General features: G+C 38.2%; 1 protein-coding gene across 3 annotated transcripts in view; it reads left to right on the plus strand.

Moving 5' to 3' along the window:
- The window catches only part of DMD (dystrophin), an 851,798-nt gene that overhangs the window by 619,091 nt on the left and 206,785 nt on the right, over positions 1 to 25,922 (plus strand). For all 3 annotated transcript variants that reach the window (XM_054391265.1, XM_054391273.1, XM_054391280.1), the window contains 4 exons: positions 10,135 to 10,307; positions 13,790 to 13,946; positions 23,399 to 23,516; positions 24,194 to 24,462. In XM_054391265.1, the coding sequence (XP_054247240.1) occupies positions 10,135 to 10,307; positions 13,790 to 13,946; positions 23,399 to 23,516; positions 24,194 to 24,462 (717 nt within the window). The remainder of the gene's footprint in view (positions 1 to 10,134; positions 10,308 to 13,789; positions 13,947 to 23,398; positions 23,517 to 24,193; positions 24,463 to 25,922) is intronic.

The raw sequence follows: 25,922 nt of genomic DNA on the forward strand, positions 1-25,922 counted from the left end.
GTCTGTGAACCAGGAAAATCATAAATAAAACCATATGTTAAATACACCTTCCTCCTACCCATCCCTTCTTACCAGGACCAGCTCTGAAACCTTCTCCCTCACAGCAGTGCAGGAAAGCAGGGAATCAGGGTCGTGGCCAGTCCCATTCTGTCCCATATTGTTTCTGCCAATCCTTCCCCCACTCTTCACGGTCACAGAATAATAGAATGGCTTAAGCTGGACCTTAAATATCATCTAACTCCACGCACCCACACACACCCCCCTTGCCATGGGCAGGGACACCTGCCACTTGAGCAGGTTTCTCAAAGCCTCATCCAGTTTGATCTTAAGCACTTCCAGGGATGAGGCATCCACAACCTGGCTGAGCAACCTGTTCCAGTGTCTTACCACCCTCATGGTAAAGAACTTCTTCCCAATGTCATAGCAACAAACTTCTTCCTAATGTCCATTCTACATCTACCCTCTAGTTTAAAACTATTGCCCTTCATCTTATCACCACATGCCCTTATAAATAGTCCCTCTGCAGCTATCCTGTAGGCCCCTTTCAGCAGGTACTAAAGGCCTGCCTGGAGTCCCCATCCCTGGAGGCATTGAAATGTCTGTAGACATTGTGCTGAGGGACACGGTTTAGTCAGGGCTTGTGAGTGTTACTTTAATGATTGTACTCAATGATCTTAAAAGTCTTTTCCAATACAGACAATGCTGTGATTCTGTGACAGTGTCTCCTCCACAAGTGCCCAAGGTTACAGCATTACTCAGTACCTGATGTGTTGAACTTTGAGTAGTGTTATTGATGTGGCTGGATTGTATGTTTGAGCAAAGTCTTCAGTTATCAGGGATACTTGTGCCCTGGTTCTGAATGCATTCATGAATTCTATGATTATGTAGTACATTAGGATAATTTATGAACTGCTTTCCATAAGGGTATCCATCATTCCCATGTTTGTGTTTCTTTTAGTGTATTGTCAACACTAATGAGAGCAAGGTATTAAAAAACTTCCTGTGGCAAGAGCAACTTTGACACAATTTGTATTGAAATCAAGTGCTTGCAGTGTCCTGTGTCAGCAGTTGATAAAATGTTTGACAAGTAATCTTGACTGAAGTGCTATAAAAGCAATTCCAGTCTATAGACTTGGGCCTGGATGGCACACTTTGGAGTGACAATAGGAGAACATGGCATATTTGATCTCTACAGGAAATTAAGTAGGAGTATATGACTTCCTTATGGAATTTAAGATCTGTATAATATATTGATTTACTGTCAAGACTGCTTTCAGTGATACTTGTCTTTTTAACCTAAAACCATGGGAGTGCATTCATCTTGTTAGGAAATACAAGAAAATATCAATTAATTTTCAGGATATGAACCTTATTCAGAGAAGAAGAATCTTATTCAGAGATTCCTTGATACAGGCATCTTGTTCAGCTTTGCTTTTGATTTTTAGGTGCAGCAAAACATGATCGGACGTTGCCACAGAGACGTCAATCAATAAGATAGATAAAGCTGTTTTGAAAGATTTTGTTTAAATTGTCTTCCTTTTTCAGATGATGAACTTTTTTCCAGTTTTTTGTTTTGGGACAGTCACTTTGCATTATTAAATCATCTGAAATAACATAGCAGAACACACACATGACTGAACATGCACAGGTGTTGCTCCCTTTGTTGTTCAGGTTGTCCTGGAGCAGCTCAAAGCGATGGATATTCTTTGAGCTGAAAACTGATGAGGATGAAACTTTTCCTCTTACACTGAAGTCCTAGTTTTGTGACTGATGTTGGTGTGAGCATGCAACAGAGGATTTTGAGTCGGAGGGTCAGAAGGAGGGAGGCTGTGGCACTGTGCTCCTCTTGAGACCTTGCAGTTCATTTCCGCAGCTGCCCGAGTCCTGATCCTGACAGCTTTCATCACTATATCAGCCCTTTTGGTAACAGCTGTTCAGGGATATCAGAGCCTCTCTGGCACTGCCCATGGCTGCATTTAGGGGGGGTACATTCACACAGGAAGGAGCCATAATCCCACAGGCAGTAGTTTTGTGGTAGGTATCTGAATGAGTGCTTTCCCTCACACTGAGCAGTGTTGTGGTTATAACACTATCAGGAAGATAAACCTAACTTGTCTCATGGCAGTCCAAACCCAGCTCATGTTCACTGCTAATGGGTAAACCAACCAACACTTGGTGAATTCTGTTTTGCAGTGACAGGAAAAGCTGACATCAAACCGTTGAGGTAGACTTGCTAATAATCATCTGCCACAGGAAAATTCTCTCTGTGGTAACTTTTCTGACACCTTCTGTCAGACCTGGAAAGATACTGAGATTACACTAGCATGGCCTATATTCTCACTGAAAAAAAAAAAAAAAGAGAAAATTAAGTATACTTTTGTTCTTATGCTGCCCAAAATTTTTTACTCCCTGGGATTGCCTCAGGACATTTCTAGTGTGCAGGATTTGACACAAGTATGTGCATAAGCACTGGAGCTTTCCATCATTCCCTCTTGCCCACTGGCTACCACTTAGCCTGCCCTTGATTAAGAATAGTTAAATGCAACAAATCTTGCTTTTTATTACAGAGCAACACCTGAAATAGTATAAATTCTTAATTAAAATCTCATTATCTATGGAACAATATCAACTTCTACAAGTAGCCCTAAAACAATTACAGTTATTATTCTGCATGAACCAATTTTTAATAATGTGTAATGTATGAGGCCTCTACTTTCAGCTTCATCTTCTGTATTGTTCTCTTCAAAGTTTTAATAAGGCTTTATGTTATTTTAATTAATTGAACATCATGTTCTGAAACTAAGGTATGAATTATTTTTCCCCAGCCATGAAAAACGTCACAAAAAATGAGAAATGTCAAAATGTATTTAAAAAAGGAAAAAAAAAGATTGCAAAAAATTATTTGTGACAGAAGGAAAAGAGATAATGTATAGAACCAAAATAGTTTCTTTTAATTTTAAAATACTTTTAATTTTTATTTCTAAGTTATTTGAAAGAGGATTGTATATATGATGAAGGGTAAAAGCAAGTTATTTGAAAGAGCATTCTATATTTGATGAAGGGAAAAGATGAATTTCATAGGTGATAAAATATGAGATGTCTTATTGTTGCATGTTGGTACATTGAAACCTTAGATCCTTTCCTGTGAAACTAATGTACAAATAATTTTTCTTCTAGGAATGGTCATTTATATGTAGCAAATATCAGGTATCTTTTACTGTAGTTTATTGACAGAGAAAAAAAACCAAAACTCCTTCCTTTATACTTTTACAAGATTTCTTTTTCACTAGGCTTTGAGACAGTTGTGCAGTTCAGCCTTTGTGACTCACTATTGTAAGAGAAAATCAGTATTAACTTGAAGGACTGGGATGTCAGTGCATCTGATACAGGTAGATAGATGCTCTCCAATCCATGCAGCAGAACTTTCAGACCTTGCCTGAGTAACTGAGTTGAAGTGAATGTTACTGTAGTGGATGGTGTCACTTTGTGCTGCTACTGGAAAATGGTGGGAGGGAAAAATTAGGCATGCTGGAAGTATCAGCATTATTAGTTTGCTGCTGAAAGATCGTCAGCGTGAGTGTGCTAACAGAACGTGCAGATGTAGTGGGATTATACATGCATTGAAGTACTGGGATCAGGACCTGCATATTTGCTGGGAGAAGACTACCTTCTAAAATCTAGGAAAATGTGCTAGTTTGTATTGAGCTTGGTGGCTTTACTTTCAGAAAGAGTACATGCACACATATGCTATTTCCCTCCTGCTCATCCAACTCTCAAATACAGAGTTTTCAAAGGCACCTATCTAAGCCCATTCTCAGACATGTCAGTAGAGGTGGCTGATTTTCTGACACAGAACACTTCTAGCTTTCTCCTTTATTTATACTTTGTTCTCATTGTTGCATTTGCATGTCTGAAAGGTGGTACAGGCAATGGTAGTAAAATAAATATCACACAGTTACACCATACAGTAGAAGTCCTTCATTGTTGTGGCTACCAGGAATTCTTCTGCCTTAGTGTAATCTCAAACTAGCATGATACTGCTTTCTAATTTGGGTTTCCATCCTAGATATAATGACAAGAAAAACAGACAAAAGGTAATACTATTTCCATTGAAGTTGTTATTACTAAAATAGCTTATACTTCTCCAGTCCAATGACAAGAATTTGACTGGATCAAATCCCAAGTGAAAATGTCTTTATAAACGTAGAAAGCTTTGTACATTTAAAGATTGACTATTTTATGCATTTATTTGTATTTTCATTACAAGTAAATAAAAGTAGTCAATCAGAGTTTTCCTCTGTCTTCAAGAAACACACCAAGAAGTCTATAAGTTCCCCCAAATCCCACTGAATTGTGTAATTATTTATAGTTAATTCTAGTTGAATAAAAATTAATTGCTAGATAATGTCTCTATGAATGAGGGAGAAATATAAGGCCTTGCGTTGTCTGAAAAGCCAGACTCAAGCATATGTTCAAGTAACTGGATTGTTGCTCTTGAGTTACTACTCTAGAGATGAGGCAGCCCACTGTTACTGGAATGAAGAAGCCCACATTATGTTTTCATAGTCACTGTCTGTCAGCAAGAGACGGATGCATCCTTAAATGCACTGCATAATATCTTACAATTTGAATGTAACCTAAACTGAAGGTTGTTCTACCTGTCTAGAAAAGCCTGAAGCTGTGACTTGGTACGTTTAGACTGGACATTAGGAAAGAGTGGTCAGGCACTGGAATGTGCTGTCCAGGGAGGTGGTGGAGTCACCAATCCTGGATGTATTTAAAGGTTGTTTGGATGTGGTGCTCCGAGATATGGTTTAGGGTTGACCCTTGTAGAGTAGGTTTAATGGTTGGACTTGGTGATCCTGAGGGTCTTTTCCAACCTGAATGTTTCTGTGATTCTGTGATTTTTGTGATTATCTTCTCTGAATACAAGGTCCAACATGCTAAAGAAAGCTTTTGGATCTTCTTTTAGATGAACAGATTTTGAATATGATTGTTGGTCCTTTCTTAATTCTGGGAATTGTATTTTTCAAGCCATAGCAGTGATAAATGCAACCGTTTTCTCCAGGGCAAAGTTATACTTCTAGCTTCCACTCATCAACATCTGATTCTCTCTTAGAAGCCTAACTCTTTTCCTTTGTCTTGAAAAATGTGTTGGGAACCTAGAAATGCCTTAATGATATTCATAAACTTATCTTCCCATTAGAAAAGACCTTTTATCTTTCTTTTTGATCAAATCATTAGCATAAAACTCAGAGATATAATCATACCAGACTGGAATTGGGGTCATGCCATAGGCTAGCTGAATAGAGGGCTTCATGGCATGATGATGTATAGCTATCTCACAATTGTGCTTTTAACTCAACAAGACTGGCCTTTAATTACATTTTAAATATCATTTGAGACATTTTCATCATTTTGTAAATTGCTCAGTAAATGCTCTCTTTCTACAACCCAATAAAAGTTTTGCCTTTTGTCATGGGTTTAGCCAGTGACAAATCTGCCAATGAGTATTTGATACCATGCTGACATCATGCCAGCTTCAAAATGAAAGTGCTGTCTGGAGCAAAGTATCATGGGGCTTGAAGTTCAGATTGTAACATGAGAGGCTTCCTGTTTCTGTTTGTTTCTTCCAGTTTCTAGTGTTTGGATGCTGGTCTGGCTGGGCACTTGGGGGGTGGGAGGGTTGTTTTATCTCTGTCTTCTGCTGCTGCTTCTGCTTTTGCTGTGGAGCAGGCTAAGTTAACTGTACATTGTATCATTTCATTAAACTCCTTATCTGAACCTGGGGATTCTGTGTTACTTTCCCTCCCAATATGTGTTTGGGGTGCTTGCTTGTGTGAATGGGCTGTCTTAAGCCAGGACACTTATGAACTGGGAGAGTAAGTGATTTAAAATCTTGGTGGAGGGACTGAGAGCCTCTTTCCCACTTTGCTCATTGTGTCAGAGTTTGGTTATTTTAGCTAAGGTGATTTAGATGATAATAAAACATCATTCTCATCATTGTTAGATGTGCATGAGGAGAAACTTTACTGTGAGGATGACACAGCGCTGCAACAGGCTGCCCAGAGAAGTTGTGGAGCCTGCTTCTTTGGAGACTTCCAAAGCCAACCTGGATGTGTTCCTGTGCGACTTGCTCCTGGTGATCCTGCTTTGGCAGGGGGGTTGGACCTGATGACCTTCCAACATTTAACATTCTGTGATTCTGTGTTTTTCCATGATTTTGTCTGACTTATGTATAGTCCAAGTAGTGTAGCTAATTCCTTCTTTCTAGGATTTAATTTTACTTCCAGCCTACCAATCCTTCTCTGATGTGTTACCACAATAATGGCAGACTCAAATCTTAACTGAATTTTTATGGGACTGCTTCTGTTGTGTGGAGGCTCCCAGGACTTCCAGTGCACTAAATCTTGCAATATGATTATACTGTGTTTTACAGGACTCTGTGTAAAATAAACTGTGGAGTCACCTACTGAGAGGATTGGGGCAGTGAGGATGTGTGCTTTTATGAAGAATGCTAGCAGCAGTTCCAAGGGAGGGGGAAAATATCCATCCCCTAGCTTTTTTTGTGTGGCAGTATTGGGCTTGCTGTCTTACAGCCTTTTCTCTTGAAATTGTGTGCAGAAGTTTCAAAGACTGAAGACAAAAGAAAAACAGCCAGAGCAAATTTTCTCATCTTGTTTGGTCCAAGAAGATAGTTCCCTTCAAGTTTATTTGACCTCTCTGTCATTCTTAGTTCTGTGACTTAGTTCTAGATTTATTCTATGCATAATAATACTGTAAATATACATTTGTAGAAACCCATAACAGGTGTTCAGCAGGATTTCTAGAAACAAATACTATGATACCTTTCATCATTTAACTTTATAGTTCATCTTAATAAAGGATTTCACTCTGAAACTCTTAGGCAAATCTGTACTTGATGGAGTTGCAGTTCATTCTAAGCAGTTCAGCTCATTCTAAGCAGAAATGTGATCAAACAGATGCTTTTCATTTTGCTATCTGCTCTTTTTAAGGGAATCTATTTCCACACTGCCTCAGTAAGAACCCCTACATCAAAAATGCAGCATACAGACTCAACTTCTGTCTGACTGCAGGTCAGTTGAATTAAAGCAGGGTTGATTTTTTTTTTTTTTTTTTTTTTTTTTGTCCTCTACAATTCCTCCATGTGTTTGAACACATTGGAAAAAATGAAAATGCATTAAACAGTCTATATTTAGACCATATTCTATGCTTCTTGATATGCTGTTTAATGACAGCTTACTTTTGCAAATATCTTAAGAGTTTATGAGATGAGATATATCTTCCTGCTTTATTCTTGTCGAGAAAAAGAATCTAGTTCATTTCAGAAAACAAATAAAAAGTATGTAGTTCTTTTTCTTGGGATGTTGAGGCACAAAGAAAAGGTATAAAATGCACCAAGCAAAATGGAGTAAATATCTTTTTTACCTTGCCTTTTTGTCAGTGTAGGTTTCCTTTGCAGCTGGAATAAACTACTTCTAGGAGCATTAGAAGAAGTGCAGTTATTTGGAATAAGGAAAACCAGGTCTCAAATACCAAGCTTTTGATTAAGAGTGTCTCACTTTGCATATCAGTGGCATGTTTAGCTAGCTGTCCAGATTCATTGTGATCCTGTGTAGGATTCTGAAATAAATTGGTTCTTACTTGATTTTGTTTTCCCAAATATGTGAAAATAGTGTGTAGACTATGAAACACTTTCTTCTAAAAACAAGAAAAATCTTTTAATTGTGTTTAAAATACTCTCTGTGTTAAAAGGTATACATTTGACAACTTCATTCTGTGAAGCTATTCTATGCACTTGTTTCATGGCACATATTCTTGCTGAAAAAAAGGCAGCTGTTGCCATCACCACCTTAAAAAAATAAGAATTTTGTGCAGTAGGTAGTTCATGTGATAATTCTTGCACTCATAAACAGCTTTATAGTTGTTGGTTTTTTTTTAGATGTGGAAGGATAGTAGAAATATACTGAAATTAAAAGCTAACTTTTTTACTTTAAACTTTATCCTTTCTTGTGTGTTGTTTACATCAAGTTTGTGATACTTGACCTACCTTAAATAAAATCTCAAGATGCATACATGAATAGAAATAAATTTGGCAATAGATTATTCTTCAGTCAAGCAAACAAACTACTACTAACTACCTTACCAGATGATTATCTATGGAGAAAGTAAAATAGATGGATGAAAAAATAGTTGCTATATTACATCAAAGACCTCCTGCTGTGTTCATATCTCTGTGTGGCACCTAGCCCTCCTTAAAATTGCTCCAAGGACAGTGCTAGTCATTGCTGTGCAAGAAGGAGGTATTCACTCAAGGACGACAAATGACATTTGGAACAGCAACAGGTTAAAAAGGACGATCTACTCATGATTTAGTGCACTTAAAATATCAAATAAAACCAATTCAATTAGGAACACATCAACTAGGCAAGTTCAGTGCTTTCCTCCTTCAATGTCATTCTAAGGAAAATTGCAAGTTTCCATTGGGGGCTATCTGTGATGCTCAGTTAGTGCTGGATCTTGCTCTCAAATAATATAAATCACTTCCCCTTTTCACACTTCATCCCCAGCACTCTCATTTCAGGCAGCAAGAAACCACCACAACCAGAAATCTTAGTGTCCAGGTATCTCAGAAAAAAAGTTCAGAGCTTTATCCCCTAGGTCATTTTTTTTTGTATGTGTGCTTCTTTGTGTGTGCATGGCTACATATAGAGTACATGTTCTGATGTCTGTATATGTTTAAATTATTTTTATTGTTTTTTAATTCCTCTAAAGAGCTTGATTCAATCACTGTTTCTGGAAATGAATCTGATCTTGTGGAGGTGCAGCATGCAAACGTCTTGGAGAAGGGCAGCCAATGTACAAAGGCTGCATTGAGTGTGTGGGCAGGCAGGAATGCTGGTACCAGGCAGCTCTCTAAAGAATGTTCTTTTGGCAGAAAGAGCTGTGCTAAAAATGAGGGGGGAAATGGCATTCAAAATGTAGAGCTGCGCTGCAGTTACCAAGTGATAAGAAAAGTTGGCTGTTCGGCATGAGCTGCCAGTTGCATATTCTAGGTCCTTGCTATTCTCAGGCCCTCCTACAGCCATGGCCCTGACCAGTGTTTTGATACAGCACAAAGTGGCTGTTTATTGCTATTGACTGCTGAGGCCTGTGCTCTGAAATGCATTCTGTCAACAGAATGTAAGTGAACTTGGCATTTTCAAGCTCAGCTGCTGCAGAAGCGTAGACTTCTTGGGCTTGTCATGCAGCAGGACCGGTGTTGCAGTCCCCAGCTCAAACTGAAAATGTTGCACAGGAAGACGTATCATGTGAAGGTTAGACTTACCTGAGATGCTGAGGGGTTTGTGTTTTGGTTTGGGTTGGGTTTCTGTTGTTTTGTTTTGTTTTGTTTTTTCCCTTCATTAGCATAGTAAATATATGTCATCCTTATTCTGTTGCCTGTCAAAGGCTAGACTTTTAACTTTCTACATTTTGCTCAGTATGGTTTGTATGGGGAAAGTCATTATTCAGTGCAAATGGTCTTCACGTGAAAGGAAAACAGCTGTGTATATAGTCCTCAGTTTTGCCATAAAAGGAGAAATCAAAACCTGGTAAAGGGCTTGGAGAATAAATCTTATGAAGAGTGACTGAAGGAGCTGGGGCTGTTTAGTTTGAAAAAGAGGAGGCTGAGGGGAGACCTCATCGCTGTCTACAGCTGCCTGAAAGGATATTGTGGAGAGGCTGGTGCTGGTCTCTTCTCACAGGTAATTGGAACAGCCTCAAGCTGTGACTGAGTAGATTTAGACTGGATATTAGGAAAAGAATTTTCACAGCAAGAGTGGTCAGGCATTGGAATGTGCTGCCCAGAAAGGTGGATGAGTCACCAACCCTGGATGTGTTTAAAGGTTGTTTGGATGTGGTGCTTGGGGATGTGGTTTAGAGGTGAACCTTGTAGAGTAGGGTTAATGGTTGGACTTGGTGATCCTGAAGGTCTTTTCCAACCTGGATGTTTCTGTGAATCTGTGATCTGTGCTCTGTGTTGCACTGAGGATTTTTCCACTTTTTTGAGAAGTGCTACAAAGCTTCAATGACTTAAGAAATCACAGGTATTCTTTTCTATTGCTCCCATAGGAACTACAGGCAGAAATTGATGCTCATACTGACATCTTTCACAACCTGGATGAAAACGGCCAGAAAATCCTGAGGTCCCTGGAAGGCTCTGAGGATGCAGCCCTGTTGCAGAGACGTCTGGATAACATGAACCTCAGATGGAGTGAGCTTAGGAAGAAATCTCTGAACATTAGGTATGACCTGCACATCAGCAAACGGCTACAGTTGGTGTGTAAGGTGGAATGCTGCATTTTTTACCAGTAAAAAGGTTAAAATTTGTTTCTGATCCACTACTTTTGTCCTTTTTGATATGATTTGTGCTTCTTTGAATGTTGGCTTAACTTTGTAAGAATGATTAGGGTTTTTGTGTGAAAATCATAGTAGAGGATTAGGATTTGAGGCATATGATGAGATTTTATAATTACAGGAGGAGGGATTAGCATCTTTTAATAGTAACTGTAACCCCTCTAAATGTAGCTTTTTTTCTAGAGGTGGCTATGACTTACCAATAATTCATGAAAGGAACCTATATTTATGATACACTTTCTTTCTAAGTCTACTATTTCCAGTGCAAAACTAAGAATAACCACCCAAGTGAAAAGACAAATTATTTAAGATTTTTAACTGTTGTTTGGAGAATGGACAGAATTGCTAAATTGAATCCAGGGGTTAAAGAAGTCCATAGGTAGTGTCATCAGGGGGAAAACTTCTGCTTGCAAGGAAAAAAATTTAATAAATAGTGATGAAGTGGAGGTAGAGGCTTCAATCAGCTGAAGATTTCTTTGCAAAAGAAATTGTCCAGCAAGCTTCTCTTCAGAAACGTGGCTTTGACAATAAGCAACCAATCTCTGTTCTGTTCAGTCTTGGGCATTTTTTCATATGCTCACTTGCTGCACGTGGGTGGTAGTTCAGAGGGCTACAAAAAGCAGAAATATTTTTCAAAATAAAGCATGAAATATTAGCTTTTTTTTTTTTATCAGCTCATGCCCTGAAGGAGGTCAGACTGTGTAATGACAAAAGCCATCTTCATAAAAACCAATCATTAAAAATAAATGAAGGATCTGAAGTTGAAAAGACATTAGTAGCTAAAGAAAAAGAGAGATACATCTTTTTTTTCCCCTGAGGAACAAGTGAAGAGGGATATAACTCTGGGCTTCACCAGCCTTTCCCGCCTGCAGGACTGGCCTCCCCCTGCAATATCTGCTATAAGGCAGTTTTGCCTTGGCCTACAGGTGCCATGTGAGAGCAGAGATCAAAAGGCAGCATGAGCTAAGAGTGTCCTTCCCATGTAGCCTTTAAGTATGAAAAAGGAGAAAAAATTCCAGTAACTCCCATACCAGAGCAGCTGAGCTTTGTCAGCCTATGGCTAACCTATCCCTTTCCTTTCTCTTTCCTTGCCACTCCAATTACCTGGTATGAGAGGTTGGAAACAAATGAGATCCACCGAGCTTTTCAAACACAACTGCCCTTAGCTTCAGCAATTCCTCATTTCCAAATCCAAACTAAGTAATATGGTCTGCCAAACACTTAAGTCTATACTTATCATATTTTATTATAGACTATTGTCATGGTTTAACCCCAAACAACTGAGCACCATGCAGATGAAACCAGAACCATTCCATATGAGGTATAGAAGTAGAATTTTCACTGCCAGAAAACACCTGATCCAGAAAAAGAAATGTTTTATAAGTCAAACAGAAAACATATGAAATAAAAGAAAATCTCTCTCTATTTTCCAGTATATTTTATCTCTTTACTGTTATATTCTACTGCTATTGATTTGAATTACTAAGAACAATCCTTAAATTATCTGGAAATTAATTAGGAATTTCTTCCCAATCAACAATTAAAATGTAGCATGTTCATAAGTCTAGAAAGATAAATTGTTAGTCTGCCTAAGGTATAAACAAAACTGAAGATCCGATCAGTCCGGTGATGGTTCAGTCATGTATTTTCTCTCCACAAAAAGCAGTTGCTGGAAATTAGTTGATCCCAGTATTAAAAAAGACATTTACACATACACAAAGGAATTATTTAGAAGATGTCCTTATGGTGGAGACTTTTTTTTTGCACAAAGTAGTATTCAGTCTCTTAATTTTTCAAGTGATTCAATTATTTGCATTCACTCTGTTTAAATGGCACTGACATTTGAGTAGTGTAAGTGGATTCTATTGGCTTTAACAATTTCTTAGTAACTTTTTTGGGGTGAAAGGATGAGGAGCCATATGAATCTTGTGTGAGTTTGAATGGTTTGTGTGGTGGTTCAGGACAATGCTTACTCATCTCTGAGTAGAAAACTATTCTCTAAATTTTAGTTAATTAATCCCCTAGTAATCCTGAGTGATAATTAAGTTACTCTCATGCTAGTCCTGAATAATTATCAAGATGATCAATTCAACACAACTGTTACTGCTGAAAGGGAAAATTTTTAAATCAAAACAAAACCCACAATCAAACAAAACCCACAAACAAACAAAAGCACCCAAAACACAATGAAACAAAAACCTCAAAAAAAAAATCAAAACAACCAAAAAGCCCCACAAACAACCACAAAAGCCCCACATACAAAAAAATAAAAAAACAAGGAAAAAGCCACCCAAAACCAAACCAGCAGCAGCCAAACTAACCCAAATACAAAACTCAACCAACAAACAAAAAACCCCACAAACCTAAGAAACCACACACACAAAAACCCCAAACAACAAAAAACCAAAACAAAAAAACCCCTAACATTTAAAAACTACAAAATCAAACAACAGTGGAACAATGATGTGCTCTGCTGGAACAACAATGTGCTCTGGTGGCCAAGAGAGCCAATGGGATCCCGGGATGGATCAAAAAAGGTGTGTCCAGCAGGGCTAGGGAAGTTCTTCTACCTCTCTACTCTGCCCTGCTGAGACCACACCTGGAATTCTGTGTCCAGTTTTGTGCTCCCCAGTTCAAGAGAGACAGAGACCTGCTGGAGAGAATCCAACGGAGAGCCAGGAGGATGCTTAGGGGACTTGAGTATCTCCCCTGTGAAGAGAAACTGAGAGCCCTGGGGCTGTTTAGTGTGGAGAAGAGAAGACTGAGAGGTGTCTCAATAATGTGTATAAATATCTGAGGGGTGGGAGTCAAGTGGAGGGGGCCAGGCTCTTTTAGGTGGTTCACAGTGATAAGACAAGGAACAATGGGTTCAAACTTGAACATAGAAGATTTCACCTCAACATAGAAGATTTCAGTTCTACATGAAAAGAAACTCCTGTTCCAGTGAGAGTGACAGAGCACTGGAACAGGCTGCCCAGGGGGGTTGTGGAGTCTTCTTCTCTGGAGACTTTCCAAACCCACCTGGATGCATTCCTGTGCAGACTACCCTAAGTGATGCTGCTCTGGCAGGGGAGTTGGACCTGATGATCTCTTGAGGTCCCTTCCAACCTCTGTGAAACCACCAGATGGGGAAAAAAGGGACGTTTCAGGCTAAGATTGTGGGAAATTTAAATCAGAATCTAATTCACAGCTACGGAAGTTATTATTTATTATATATTACTGAAGTATATATTACTGAGTTATTATATATTACTGAAGTTATCTTTACATTATTAAACACTAGGATCTTTCTCTGTAAATAAGCTTGTACAATTTGTTTTTCTGTTTTCACTCTACCTGAACATACCTTATATTTAACACATGCTTTCAGATCACATTTGGAAGCCAGCACAGACCAGTGGAAGCGTTTACATCTCTCTCTTCAGGAACTTTTGGCATGGCTGCAATTGAAGGAGGATGAATTAAAACAGCAAGCACCCATTGGTGGAGATCTACCCACTGTGCAGAAACAGAATGATATTCATAGGGTATGATTTCTTTATTTAGATTTTTAATGATCTTTTGGTCATTGCTTTTTGTTTTTCAGGTTAGTGCTATGTGAAACAGTACTTGTTGGAAAAAATAAGATACCTGTTATACATTTTAGAGACAATGAAAACTGAACTTTTTGTATGAGAGTGCTAGCTACAGTTTTCAGTCACAGCTTAGCAAAACTCAGACTATTGGAGAATGGAGTGTGTACTTCCAGTTGCTTCTACTTTTTGAGAAGCAACACAGCATTTTTAGAGACTAGCACACAGAGCTAATTTTCACTGCCAGAACAAATACTAAGCTCGCTTGGGGAGCAGCACAGTGGTGTGGTTAGGAGGCCAAGAGAGGTTCTCCTCCTCCTCTGCTCTGCCCTGGTGAGGCCACTTCTGGAATATTGTGTCCAGTTCTGGGCCCCTCAGTTCAAGAAGGACCTCATGGAACTGCGTGAAAGAGTCCAGTGCAGAGCCACAAAGATGATGAAGGATGTGGAACATCTTGAAGAGGAAAGCCTGAGGGAGCTGGAGCTCTTTAGCTTGGAGAGTAGGAGACTGAGGGGTGACTCTATTAATGTTTATAAATATGTGAAGGGTGAGTGACAGGAGGATGGATCCAGGGTCTTCTCAGAGATGTCCAATGTTAAGACAAGGGCCAAAAGGAGCAAGCTGGATCAGAGGAGGTTTCACATGAACACAAGGAAAAACTTTTTCACTGTGAGGGTGACAGAGCACTGGAACAGGCTGCCCAGAGATGTGGTGGAGTCTCCTTTTCTGGAGACGTTCCAAACCCACCTGGATGCATTCCTGTGTGACCTACTCTAGGTGCTCCTGCTGTGGCAGCAGTGTTGGACTGGATAACCTTTCAAGGTCCCTTCCATCCCCTAATGCTCTGAGACTCTGATTTATTGAATATTAAATAATTAGTTCTGATTTTTTTTTTCCCCTGGATTGGGTATTAAACTTCATGTATACTTTTTCAAATCCTAGTTTGCTCTTGATTATTTGGAAATGTTGGGGGGGGGGAAACAAAGTAGCTGATATTAGCATCATATGGGGAGTACTCTAGACTAAGCTTTGTATTAAAAAGGCACCCAATTCAAACACTTTGTATGGGAAGTTTGAGGGTTTTTTAAACCCACTAAATGAACAGCCTCCAAACTATCACAATAATGCTTAATAATTCTTCATGCAAAGATTCACACAGGGCTTTTTTTGGTAAAGCTATGTTTTAAATATATTTCCTGTGTTGAATTAAATTCGTGCCTGTTTGATGCTATTCCAATGTCTGCTTTCAGGTAAACAGCTTTTTGATTTGCTCTGCCATTGCAAGTCTGTTCAGGTTTGAATGTGAAATCCATTCTAGTTGGTCAGTGGTGCTTTTTTATCAGTGCCATAAGGAAACCCATTAGGAAACCAGTGTCCTGCTAAAATAAAGCTGGAAAATAGCTGAATGAAGCAGTAAACGGGAAGAAACTGTTTCTCTGAGAAGGAAGAGGGAACATGTGAAAGGTAACTGGGACACAGATCCAACTTCAGCAGCTCCTATGTTGTCAGTTATGAACTCCATGATAAGACCTCTGTCTTTTTGGTGTTAGTTTCTGATGAAAACTTTAATCTGGGAAGCAGATTGGGATAGCAGATGTCCAGAACAGAAACCAGACCTCAACCCACTAGAACAGATTGTGATTCAGTGGGAAGTTGGGAATAGAGTGTCAGGAGTTTTTTTGTTTGTTTGTTTGGTTGGTTGGTTGGTTTTTTTGCAGAGAAAAGTAAAAGATCAAGGACAAGGAACCTTCATGATACAAAGAAATTGTCCTTGTGTTTAGAATCATAGAATGGTCCAGGCCAGAAGGGAAGTTCAAGGTCATCTAGTCCGACCTTCCTGCAGTCAGCAGGGACATCCCCAACTAGACCAAGTTGCCCAGGGTTTAGGAGGTAAATGTATGTAGTGAATGAAATGAACAAGCCAAGTATTTATGCTGTGACCTTTCTTCACTATACACTGCTCTATTTCTTGAATTTACCTGGGTGTAGCATTCTAGCTTTCCTTCATCTGTGTGTCTTTAAAGCAGTTAAAATGATGGCATTATGGGAGTTTTTCTAACTCCTCTTCAGTGACCAACTATACTTCAATCTGATATCTAAAACATTTGTTTCAAACAAATGTATTTTCTACTGAAGAATTTAAATTGCTAGACAGATAACTTGATACCTTCAGACAGTATTCCCAAATCAGTGAACATCCTCTCAAAGCACTGTGCTGCACATAAGTACAAATCAGCTTGTGAAAGTTGCTGCAAAAGGTGTTGTTTCTGAAGTTACTAAGTCTGTGATTTTATTGCTTAAGAGGAGAAATGTGAAATGGCATTAGAACATAAAATTAGATCTGGAATCCATGTGTTTCCTCCATTTATCAAGTAGCTGTATCATAAATATAGCTTTAAATGGATTGTCCTACCTCATGCTAAAGGACAAGTTTGAGAACAAATAGTGAGAAGGTCAAGTCAGGAAAGGGAATATGACATACTTTGCTGTGTTAAGTTATTGGGAACCCTGAGTTTGTGAAAAGTCTGACAATGTTGTATACAAGCAGACAGGGCTTTTGACATAGGTAAACAGTCTGCAGTAGCAGACTAATGGGAGGTAGTGGCAATGTAGTTCCTCAAGGGCCTATCTTTACCTAATGGCTGAGAAAACGTAAGAGAAAGATGAACAAGAATCACAGAATGCATTAGGTTAGAAGGGACCTTTCAGGGTCATCTAGTCCAACACCCATGCACTCAGCAGGGACAACTGCAACTACAGCATCTCACTCTCAGTGCAGACTGCTTTTCTAAGATAACAGAATGCTCTCCTGCAAGAGGCAGATTGCTTATGTATCCTGGACCTTCCTCTGGCAAGCTGATGTATACAATGTGTATTTCTTACAGAACTATTCATGGGACTTCAAGTATCATAGGAACAGTGAAGCCTAAACATCTCTAACTTTATGGAGACCCCTCTCCCCCCAATCCCTTTTTACCTTTTCCTCTGTGAAAGTTAAAATACTTGATATGCCTGAGGTCTGTTCAAGCCAGCCGTCTGTAGTAACTTCCATGATCATTTTAAAGCCCATTCAGAATACAACAATAAAAATAAATAATAATATAGAATTATAGCATGGTTTGGGTTGGAAGGGACTTCCAAAGGTCATCTAGTCCAAACCCCTGCAGTGAGGAAGGACATCCTCCCTTAGATCAGCCTGGGTCTCAACTACCTTCCTGGGCAACCTGTTCCAGTGATCCACAACCCTCCTGGTAAAGAACATCCTCCTAACATCCAACCTAAACCTACTCTTCTCTAATTTAAAACCTTTGTCCCTCATCCTGTCACTACAGGCCTCTGTAAGCACTCCCTTCCCAGCCTTCTTGTAGATCCTCATTAGGTGCTGGAAGCTACTACTAGGGCTCCCTGGAGTCTTCTTTTCTGTAGGCTGAACAGCCAGAGCTCTCTCAGCCTGTCCTTGTAGGAGGACAAGATTTATCTCAGAATGATTAATTCAAACTCTGCATTCAAACCAAACTTATAATCCAAAGCAAGACATGGGAAAGGATTTGTGTAGAACTGTTACAGCAAAAGTTTTGTCACCTGAATAATATTTGAGTGTTTGAAAATATTACCTCTCCTTCTAGACTAAAGAAATGTTGTTGTTTTTTCATCTAGAGAAATTACTTTTCATAAAATGTAAATATTTTATATTGTTCTGTAGGATGTTCAATAGTTTCTTCTAATTCATCATAATGGTAGCAAAACTTCAGTGATGGACTAAATGATCTCTCTCTCACTCACCAAGAAAAGTACCATAAATAGTAGGTGCAAAGTGACTCTGCAAAAAAGATCTGCTTCTCTCTTTGTTTTGATTATCTTCTCTGCCATATGCAGATACATACAGACAAAATCTTTGATCATCTTGTCTTGTATCAAAGCTAGAACATTTTAGTTTATTTTTAGAAATATGGCTTCTTTCCTTTCCCCATTCTGTCACCCTTCTGTAGTTTATTGTGAAGCCTTTCTAGTTGTCGATATTCTGATTCCCCGTGGTAAAAAAAAGAAAAAAAAATCAAAAAAGAACAAAAGATAATCCTTGAAAATAAATTACTCTGCTCTTCAGAGATCTCTTGCATAGAAAGAGGGAAAAACAGTCAATACAGAACTCTGTCGACTTCAGATTGTCTTTGACAAAATCTACACTTGCAGCTTGGAGTTTTGGGGTTTTTTTAATTTTCCCTGAATACTGTGGGCTCCAAAGGCTGTACCTGAGTGAACAGCTTAACTCATTTTTGAATATAAGAAAAATGCTTCTAGAAAGCCTCACACTACAAGTGTAGAAACATCTAGCTTGAAACTGGAGAACGGTACTGAAAAACTGCTGTTTTGTTGAAGAGTTTTGGTTGCCTGCTTGAGAGCAAAACAGCACTCAGAGTGCTGGATGTGAAAGCAAAGAGTAGTTTAATTATGGTCTTGAGAAAAAAGAATCTGCTCATTGTTCATTTTGCTCTCCTGAATGGCACTTCTGGAAATCAGTCTTCAGGAAACAAGCTAAGTCTCTACCTGATCAACCAATCCTTTAAATGGCCCAGTCTTCCAGGTTTGATCTTCTTATATCAGTACATTGTCTTTCCTTCTGTGAACAATTATTTTGCTAGGTAAAGCAAAAAGCCAATCCAGGTAAGTTCCTTGTTGGCCAAGAGAAAAAGCCTCAACAGGATTACATTTTTTATAATCAGTTTAATTGGTTGTCATTGAGAAATGACATGATGGATTCAAAGATGATTTTATGCCTGAATCCTTTTTCTAAAACAGTGTTACAAGCTGCTTTTTACCTTTTCTTTTAATTTATTTTATTTCCTTTAAGGATGTAATGTAAAGGGAAAAAAAGCCTGCATTCAACCTCTGTATCACTTAGAAGACCATCTGGAATGCCTTAGACATTCATAGCAGAGATAAACAGAAGTTAGCTCTTATCATTAGAATGCTCATAGTTGCCAAGTTTGACTTAAAAACTTTTAAGAGCAGGATTCAGATGAAAATTTCGAATGCTTGAATCTATGCCAGAGGAGATCTTGAGCTCAGCTGAGAAAAGATATCCATGCAGTCAGAATCATTGTTGTGTTTTACGTGTGAGATGATTTTTAGACTAGGTAATTTGGAATTTATCCCAAATACACCCACATAAATGCTGTTTGTTTGAACTTAAATGTATAGTGGGTCATTTTGTTCATTTCTGGCATCTGAAGAAATTGTATCTAAGCCAAAGTCTTAGAATAGGTGTCTAGGGCTGGGAGGGGGTTGTGCTGTTTATTCAAACATTTTTAATCATTTTACAGTTTTCTTTGTTTTCTAAGTGTCATAGTAACATTTGATTGAATCATGTTAATAATCACAGAATTGTCAGGGTTGGAAGGGACCACAAGGATCATCTAGTTCCAACCCCCTGCCATTGGCAGGGACACTTTCCACTAGATCAGGTTGCTCAGAGCCACATCCAGCCTGGCCTTAAAATCCTCCAGGGATAGGGCTTCTACCACCTCCCTGGACAACCTGTTCCAGCATCTCACCACTTATGGTGAAGAACTTCTTCCTAACATCTAATCTAAATCTCCCCTCCTCTAGCTTGGATCTGTTCCCCCCAGTCCTATCACTACCTGACACCCTAAAAAGTCCCTCCCCAGCTTTCTTGTAGGCCCCCTTCAGATATTGGAAGGCCGCAAGTTTTCCTCAGAGCTTTCTCTTCTCCAAACTGAACAGCCCCTGCTGGTGGCAGAATTGAAATCAAAACTCCATTTTTCAAAAATCATTCTGCTTGGGAAATCTTTTGAATTCATATAATTGTACCCTTTCTTCTTAAAATTCATCAAAAGCAGAATTATCTGCTTTTCTAATAGAGATTAATGTTAGTTTTGCTAATGCTACTCTTCTTGCTATATTTTCATCTTTCAGTTTGAACCATCTGTATTTCTCCATCTAAAGAGATTTAAGGGCATTTGAGAGAAGGTCTAAGATCAACTGATCAATATGTGCATTATGAAAATGGTGGGCAGAATGCCATTACTACTGTGGTGTTGATGACAAATAGAGATGCTTAAATAGGTAGTTTACTTGGGTTTTTGTCAGGTCATATATTACATGTGTTCGATTTCCTCTACAGTCACCATGAAGTGTGGAAGAAGTTAAGGAATTAAATGAAATTAGCCTGAAATCATTAGCTGTAAATTAGACATTCATTTACCCTAATTCTACTTTCAGTGACGATCTGCATATTATAAAGATGTATTTGTCAGGGCTCTAGATGGATAATTTTACTTATTTATTTTCCAGAAGAAGAGACAATGTCATTTATTGCTACTTATGATTTTTATTGGTAGTGTGCACATATTTCACAACAGAACTTTAATCAGAAAAGCTGTCTTTGGCTTCATACAGTAAGAACTTCTTTGGAATGGGGTAGTATGAAATGAACATTCATTATGTTTCATGCTGCTGTGTGCTATTCCTTCAGGCTCATGTTTTTTTCATTCCTTCTTTTTAAATTTCTTGTGCTGAAACATACTTTAATTCATTCAGTGGAAGTCTGCAGATCAAAACTAGGAAAGGAGATGAGAATTGTAAATATGTCTTAAGACCATACTCTGTGCTATTCTGTAACTCTAGGTTTACAAACCATAATCTCATCCACCATCTCCAGAATAGAAAGGCTGGGGGAGGAAACCCCAAACATTTAACACATTCACTAGTAAATACAAAATATACAAAGCTCCCATTAGCATTTCTCTGTTGTTTGGAGAAGGTAAATGCAATGATTCCTGCTCAGGGATGCAGGCTGAATCCAGGCTGCAGGCTATCCTTGTTCTGTTGCACAAGCAATATAGGAGGAATGTGGCTTTAAACCTCTTTTGGAAATATAATGCCACTAGGTATATTTGTCTGGTATGGTTTCATGCAAGGGTGATAGAAGCTGAAAGAAGATATTTTGTGACCTTCTCATTGTTTGCGTGTATACATAGCTAGGGCTGACCTGACTACAGAAGCAGCTCTCAGTGCAGCATCACTACTCATTCCCAAATACATGGCTCAAAGGCATTTCTGGCTTTTAAATTTCCTGTAAATTGCTCTAGTTCTCTGTTTCCCTGCAGTGTCTGTAACTTCTTCCTGCTTTTGGTATGTGTGGGCAGAACACACCTATGTGCTTGTGCATCCTATTTGATTGGTTTTGCTCATAGACATTTCTGAGAAATAATTTGTCTTCAGAGGCATTTATGAAGCATGTTAGGTTTTTAAGCTGTTACACAACTGTAATATTTAAAATCCAGTATGACCATTGATGTAACTTTTAACACTGTCAAATGAGAGCAAAGCACACAGTCCATAATGGAATATTTTAAATTATGCTGTCTGCTGTCTTACTTAAGCTGCAGAACTGCCACACTCTGGTGGGACAGAATGATGTCATGCAAGGTGAGCACAAAGGCTAATTAAAGGGATAGATTTTCCTCATTTGGAGGCAAGAAAAAGTCTTATTCTATTCCCTCTTTCCATTGCACTTCATGCAAGGGTCAAGTATGATTTATAAAAATTTCTAAACCTAAATATGCGTAAGTTAAAGAATCTTAACCCTGGAATAACCCCATTCAGTTTTTATACCAAGCAATATCCAGTGGCAGTTTCCTTGTTAGAACATAGTACTCTCATTGTGAAGATCAGGGTTGACTCCTAAGGGTTAACATGATTGTTTAAAACATTTATCACAGATATTCATCAATCCATGGATTCCCTTATGCTAGCAGATACAATCTCTTGAGGGATCTCAGTCCCATTGATGTCCATGACACAAAATCTGTATTTTTAAACTTCATTGTTTCCTTCAAAAACCCACACTTTGCTAAAGGGTCTTTCTGATTCACAATTACAAACTTCGTGGTTAGTTCTGGAACACTTAATAAAAAGTTTATTTGTTTATATGAGAATAAGTTAGTCATTTACTAAGTTTACTTTCCTGAAATGTATTAAGAATTTTTTACCTGTGAGTGCTCATATTATAAACTGAAGATTTGGTTCCCATTGTTCTGTTAGATATTTCCTGCACACAGCATTCCATATCAAATATAATTCAAAGTGCAATGAACTTCTTAATAGTGAATTTATAATATTTCATTAATTTGCATAGAAATGAATTTAACTGAATTGGTGAATTTATTATGTTGGAAACCTATATAATGCCTGTAGTGAAATACCTGTTTCCCACTCATGTCACATGCAGTATTGTGATTTGTGTTTCACTGCACTGTAATTATCTGTACATGCATTCAATAATATTTCATAAATGGAGAAGAATATGTTGAATTAAAATAGTAGTAAGGAACATTTAGGTAACTTCAATATGGCATGCAAAAGACCCAACGCAATGTGCAACAAAAGAAAGAAAAACAAAAAACAAAAATCAAACAACCAAATAAAAAGCCACAAAACAACCCCCCCCCCACACACACACACACAAAAAAAAAACCCAAACAAGCAAACCCACCAAAAAAAACCCCAACATTCAAACAAGCAACCAGAAACCCCAGAGGGGGAGAAACAACCAACCAAACAACCAAAGACCACAAAAAAAAAACAAACACAAAACAAAACCAGCCTAGAGAATTTCACTCAGGATGGTTTTAAAAGCAAGGCACAGAAGGAAGATAGTAAATGGAACTGTTGCTGGAAGAAGAAAAATGAAAAAAAAAGAGGAGGAAAAGGCAAAACAAGAGGTGACAAAAAGTACAAGAAAGGAAGAGATGAAAGTGAGAAATTTTAAAAGCAGCAGAATATACAACCAAGCAGTATGAAACATATGGAAACTGATTAATAAAGAGTGATTTCAACAACTAGGAATTAGCTGTTTCATAAGGACTACCTTCTGACCTTTAATTTTCACTCATGCATACTTATATCTAGGCTGCATTGTATTTCTGAATATTCACCTTGGCCTTGATTCTACACTTCAGAAATCTCACTTCATGTAATTTTTTGGAAGAGATGTCTCTATATCCCTACTGGAAGAGAGTGTTATGATTTAAGATATTGGAAATTTTTGGAGTTGGCTCTGATGTGAATCAACAAAAGGAATCCCTCTTGCAGTGAAAATTTGATCAGCAACTTTGGGTACTTAGCAGAGCACTGGCAGGACGTTGCTCCTTGGGAATACCAAGTGATTTCAGGTTAAGCAAAAGCTGATTACCTCTTTTTCTTTCTCTTATTCTTTTTTTCCTTTTTTTTTGCTTTTCTATTTTTTTTAATTTATTTATTAGCTACTTCTAGTACACACACACAAGCTGTTGTTGGAAATTTTGTTCTTAAATTGATGAAAATGACACTAGCACTCAGTCTTTCATTATATATCCACTTACAATAATTTTTGTTTCATCTCTCAGACTTTCAAGAGGGAGCTCAAAACTAAAGAACCTGTTATCAAGAGTGCGCTTGAGACTGTGCGAATCTTAGCAGAGCAGCCTGCAGAGGGACTGGAGAAGCTCTACCCAGAACCAAGAGGTAATTGGGGAAAGAGCAGAGTAATAACCCATTCCTGGAAAAATCAGTGATGATCAGCAATGATTAAATAAATTCTTCCAGCCTCTGTGAAAGAATTCCTTATACACTCTGAGCTGAATGTCAGTATTCAGAGACTCAGCTAAAAATAAAGATGAAAGAAACCCTTAGTGATCCTTCTGAACACTGTGCTACTAAATAGACATGCATATTTATAAGCAGATTTTGAAACTGGCTTTAAACCTTCAGGACTTATCTATAACTATAGGCTCATTTGAGGTCTGAAAGCTGCAATTTAGCCAAAAATTCAGCTTGGAGTTTTGGTACTACAGAAACACTCAAATCCAGTCAATTGTATCATAAAAACCAAATCCCAGGGTTTAATATTTATGCATGTGCAGAATTATTTTGCTGAAGAGGGACACAGTAAAGAAACTTTTGGTGCACCTTGCATGTTTGAAAATGGCATTATGTCCTTAGATGCATATTTTAATGATTTGTATGGTGGCAAGATTTAAATCTGCTAAGAGATTTTCAAATGAGAATACATTAAGAAAATTAATTTCCCAGGTGTCTTTGGTTAGGAACAATTTCATCCTTAGCTTTGAACTTGCCCAGATGAAATGATTTTTCTTCTGAGACAGAATTTGTCTTAAAAGCTTCCTCTCTTTCACATTTAGAGCTGTCACCAGAGGAAAGGGCCCACAACGTCACGAAACTTCTCCAAAGGCAAGGAGATGAGGTCAGAACTGAATGGGATAAGCTGAATCTACAGTCTGCTGATTGGCAAAAGAAGATAGATGATGCCCTTGAAAGACTTCAGGGCCTTCAAGAGGCAATGGATGAACTGGACCTGAAGCTGCGCCAGGCTGAAGTGTTCAAGGGATCCTGGCAGCCAGTGGGAGATCTCCTAATTGACTCTCTGCAGGATCACTTAGAGAAAGTCAAGGTATGTGTCAATATGTCAGAGTACAAAATAATTCTTTTGTTCATTGTATGAATCCCCAAATCAGGGGGATTAGAAATGCATAGCTTTTTTATCATAGTAATTTCTTTTTTCTTTTTAAGATAATTTTTAAAGTACATACAAAGAGTTTTATAATTTCTGCAGTTCAAATGGAACTGATCAGTGTTGAGAATATGCATTGCTGTATGGTTAAAAAGGCACTGAAGGAATGTCTAAATATCCTTGGCATTCTCACTGTTAACTGTAAGGTGAAGGGACTGGTGAAGGGACTGGAGGGAAAGACTATGAGAGGCTGAGGGAGCTGGGGTTGGTTAGCCTGGAGAAGAGGAAGCTCAAGGGGGACCTTATCACACTCTACAGCTACCTGCAGGGAAGTTGTAGTAAGGTGGAGGTCAGGCTCTTCTCACAGGCAATTTGTGACAAGATGAGAGGGCATGGCCTGAAGCTTTGCCAGGGGAGATTTAGGTTGGATGTTAGGAAGCACTTCCTCACAGAAAGGATAATTAGACACTGGAATGGCCTGCCCAGGGAGATGGTGGAGTCGCTGTCCCTGGAGGTGTTTAAGATTGAATATGCCACTTAGTGACATGGTATGGTCAATACAGAGGTATTAAGTCATAAGCTGGACTTCATCTCAGAGGTCCATTCCAGCCTCAATAATTCTGTGATTCTGTGAAAGCAAAATGGAATAAATAAATTAATTCTGTTCTTTATTAACTTTTTGTAAGCATGATGAATACATAACTGTGCCTATACTTGTAGAGCAGAATTTAAATAATTTGAAGTACATTGTTTTGTTGTTTCATCATGGTGGTTTTATTTATCATCTGTCTTAGATGGTAGGTAGGTCTCATAACATAAGATAGCTTAAAAAACTACCTGGGAAAGCTGTCATAATTTTCTATAACTTAATGCTTATCTGCTTTTAGTAACTAATTTCCTCTCAAAACAACAATTTTTATGTAGTTATTGAAGTCTTATTGTTTCATAAAATTGTTGCTTATTGAGAAACTCATGAGGGCTTCTCGTCTTTCAGCATGGCTGCCATGGCCAGATTTTCTAAATACTGCAGTAGTCCTTCAGCTAGAGCACAACAGAGGCAGTTGCCATTTTGATAAGAGCAAAGTGCCTCTCTTCCTTTCACATAAATGGGAATCATCAGTCATTTTGAAAGAGACCTGAGCTGACTGTTATTTTCTCTAGTAGCACATCAGAATCTAAGAGAGAGGAAACAGAATGACTAATGAGAAGAGAAGAAAGCTTTTTTTAAAAATCTAGTGTACTTTATACATATATATTTGAAAAATTAAAAAAAATCGTTAGTTTTAATCACACAAAAAGTTCAGTGAGTGTCCTGTACAGATATTATACAAGGCAAATGAAGTATGTAGTAGCTGAGGAACAATTAGCTGCAAATTTTTTTTTATCTTCATAAATGAACA

Source organism: Indicator indicator, chromosome 1, assembly GCF_027791375.1.
Source record: "Indicator indicator isolate 239-I01 chromosome 1, UM_Iind_1.1, whole genome shotgun sequence".
Lineage (NCBI taxonomy): Eukaryota > Metazoa > Chordata > Aves > Piciformes > Indicatoridae > Indicator > Indicator indicator.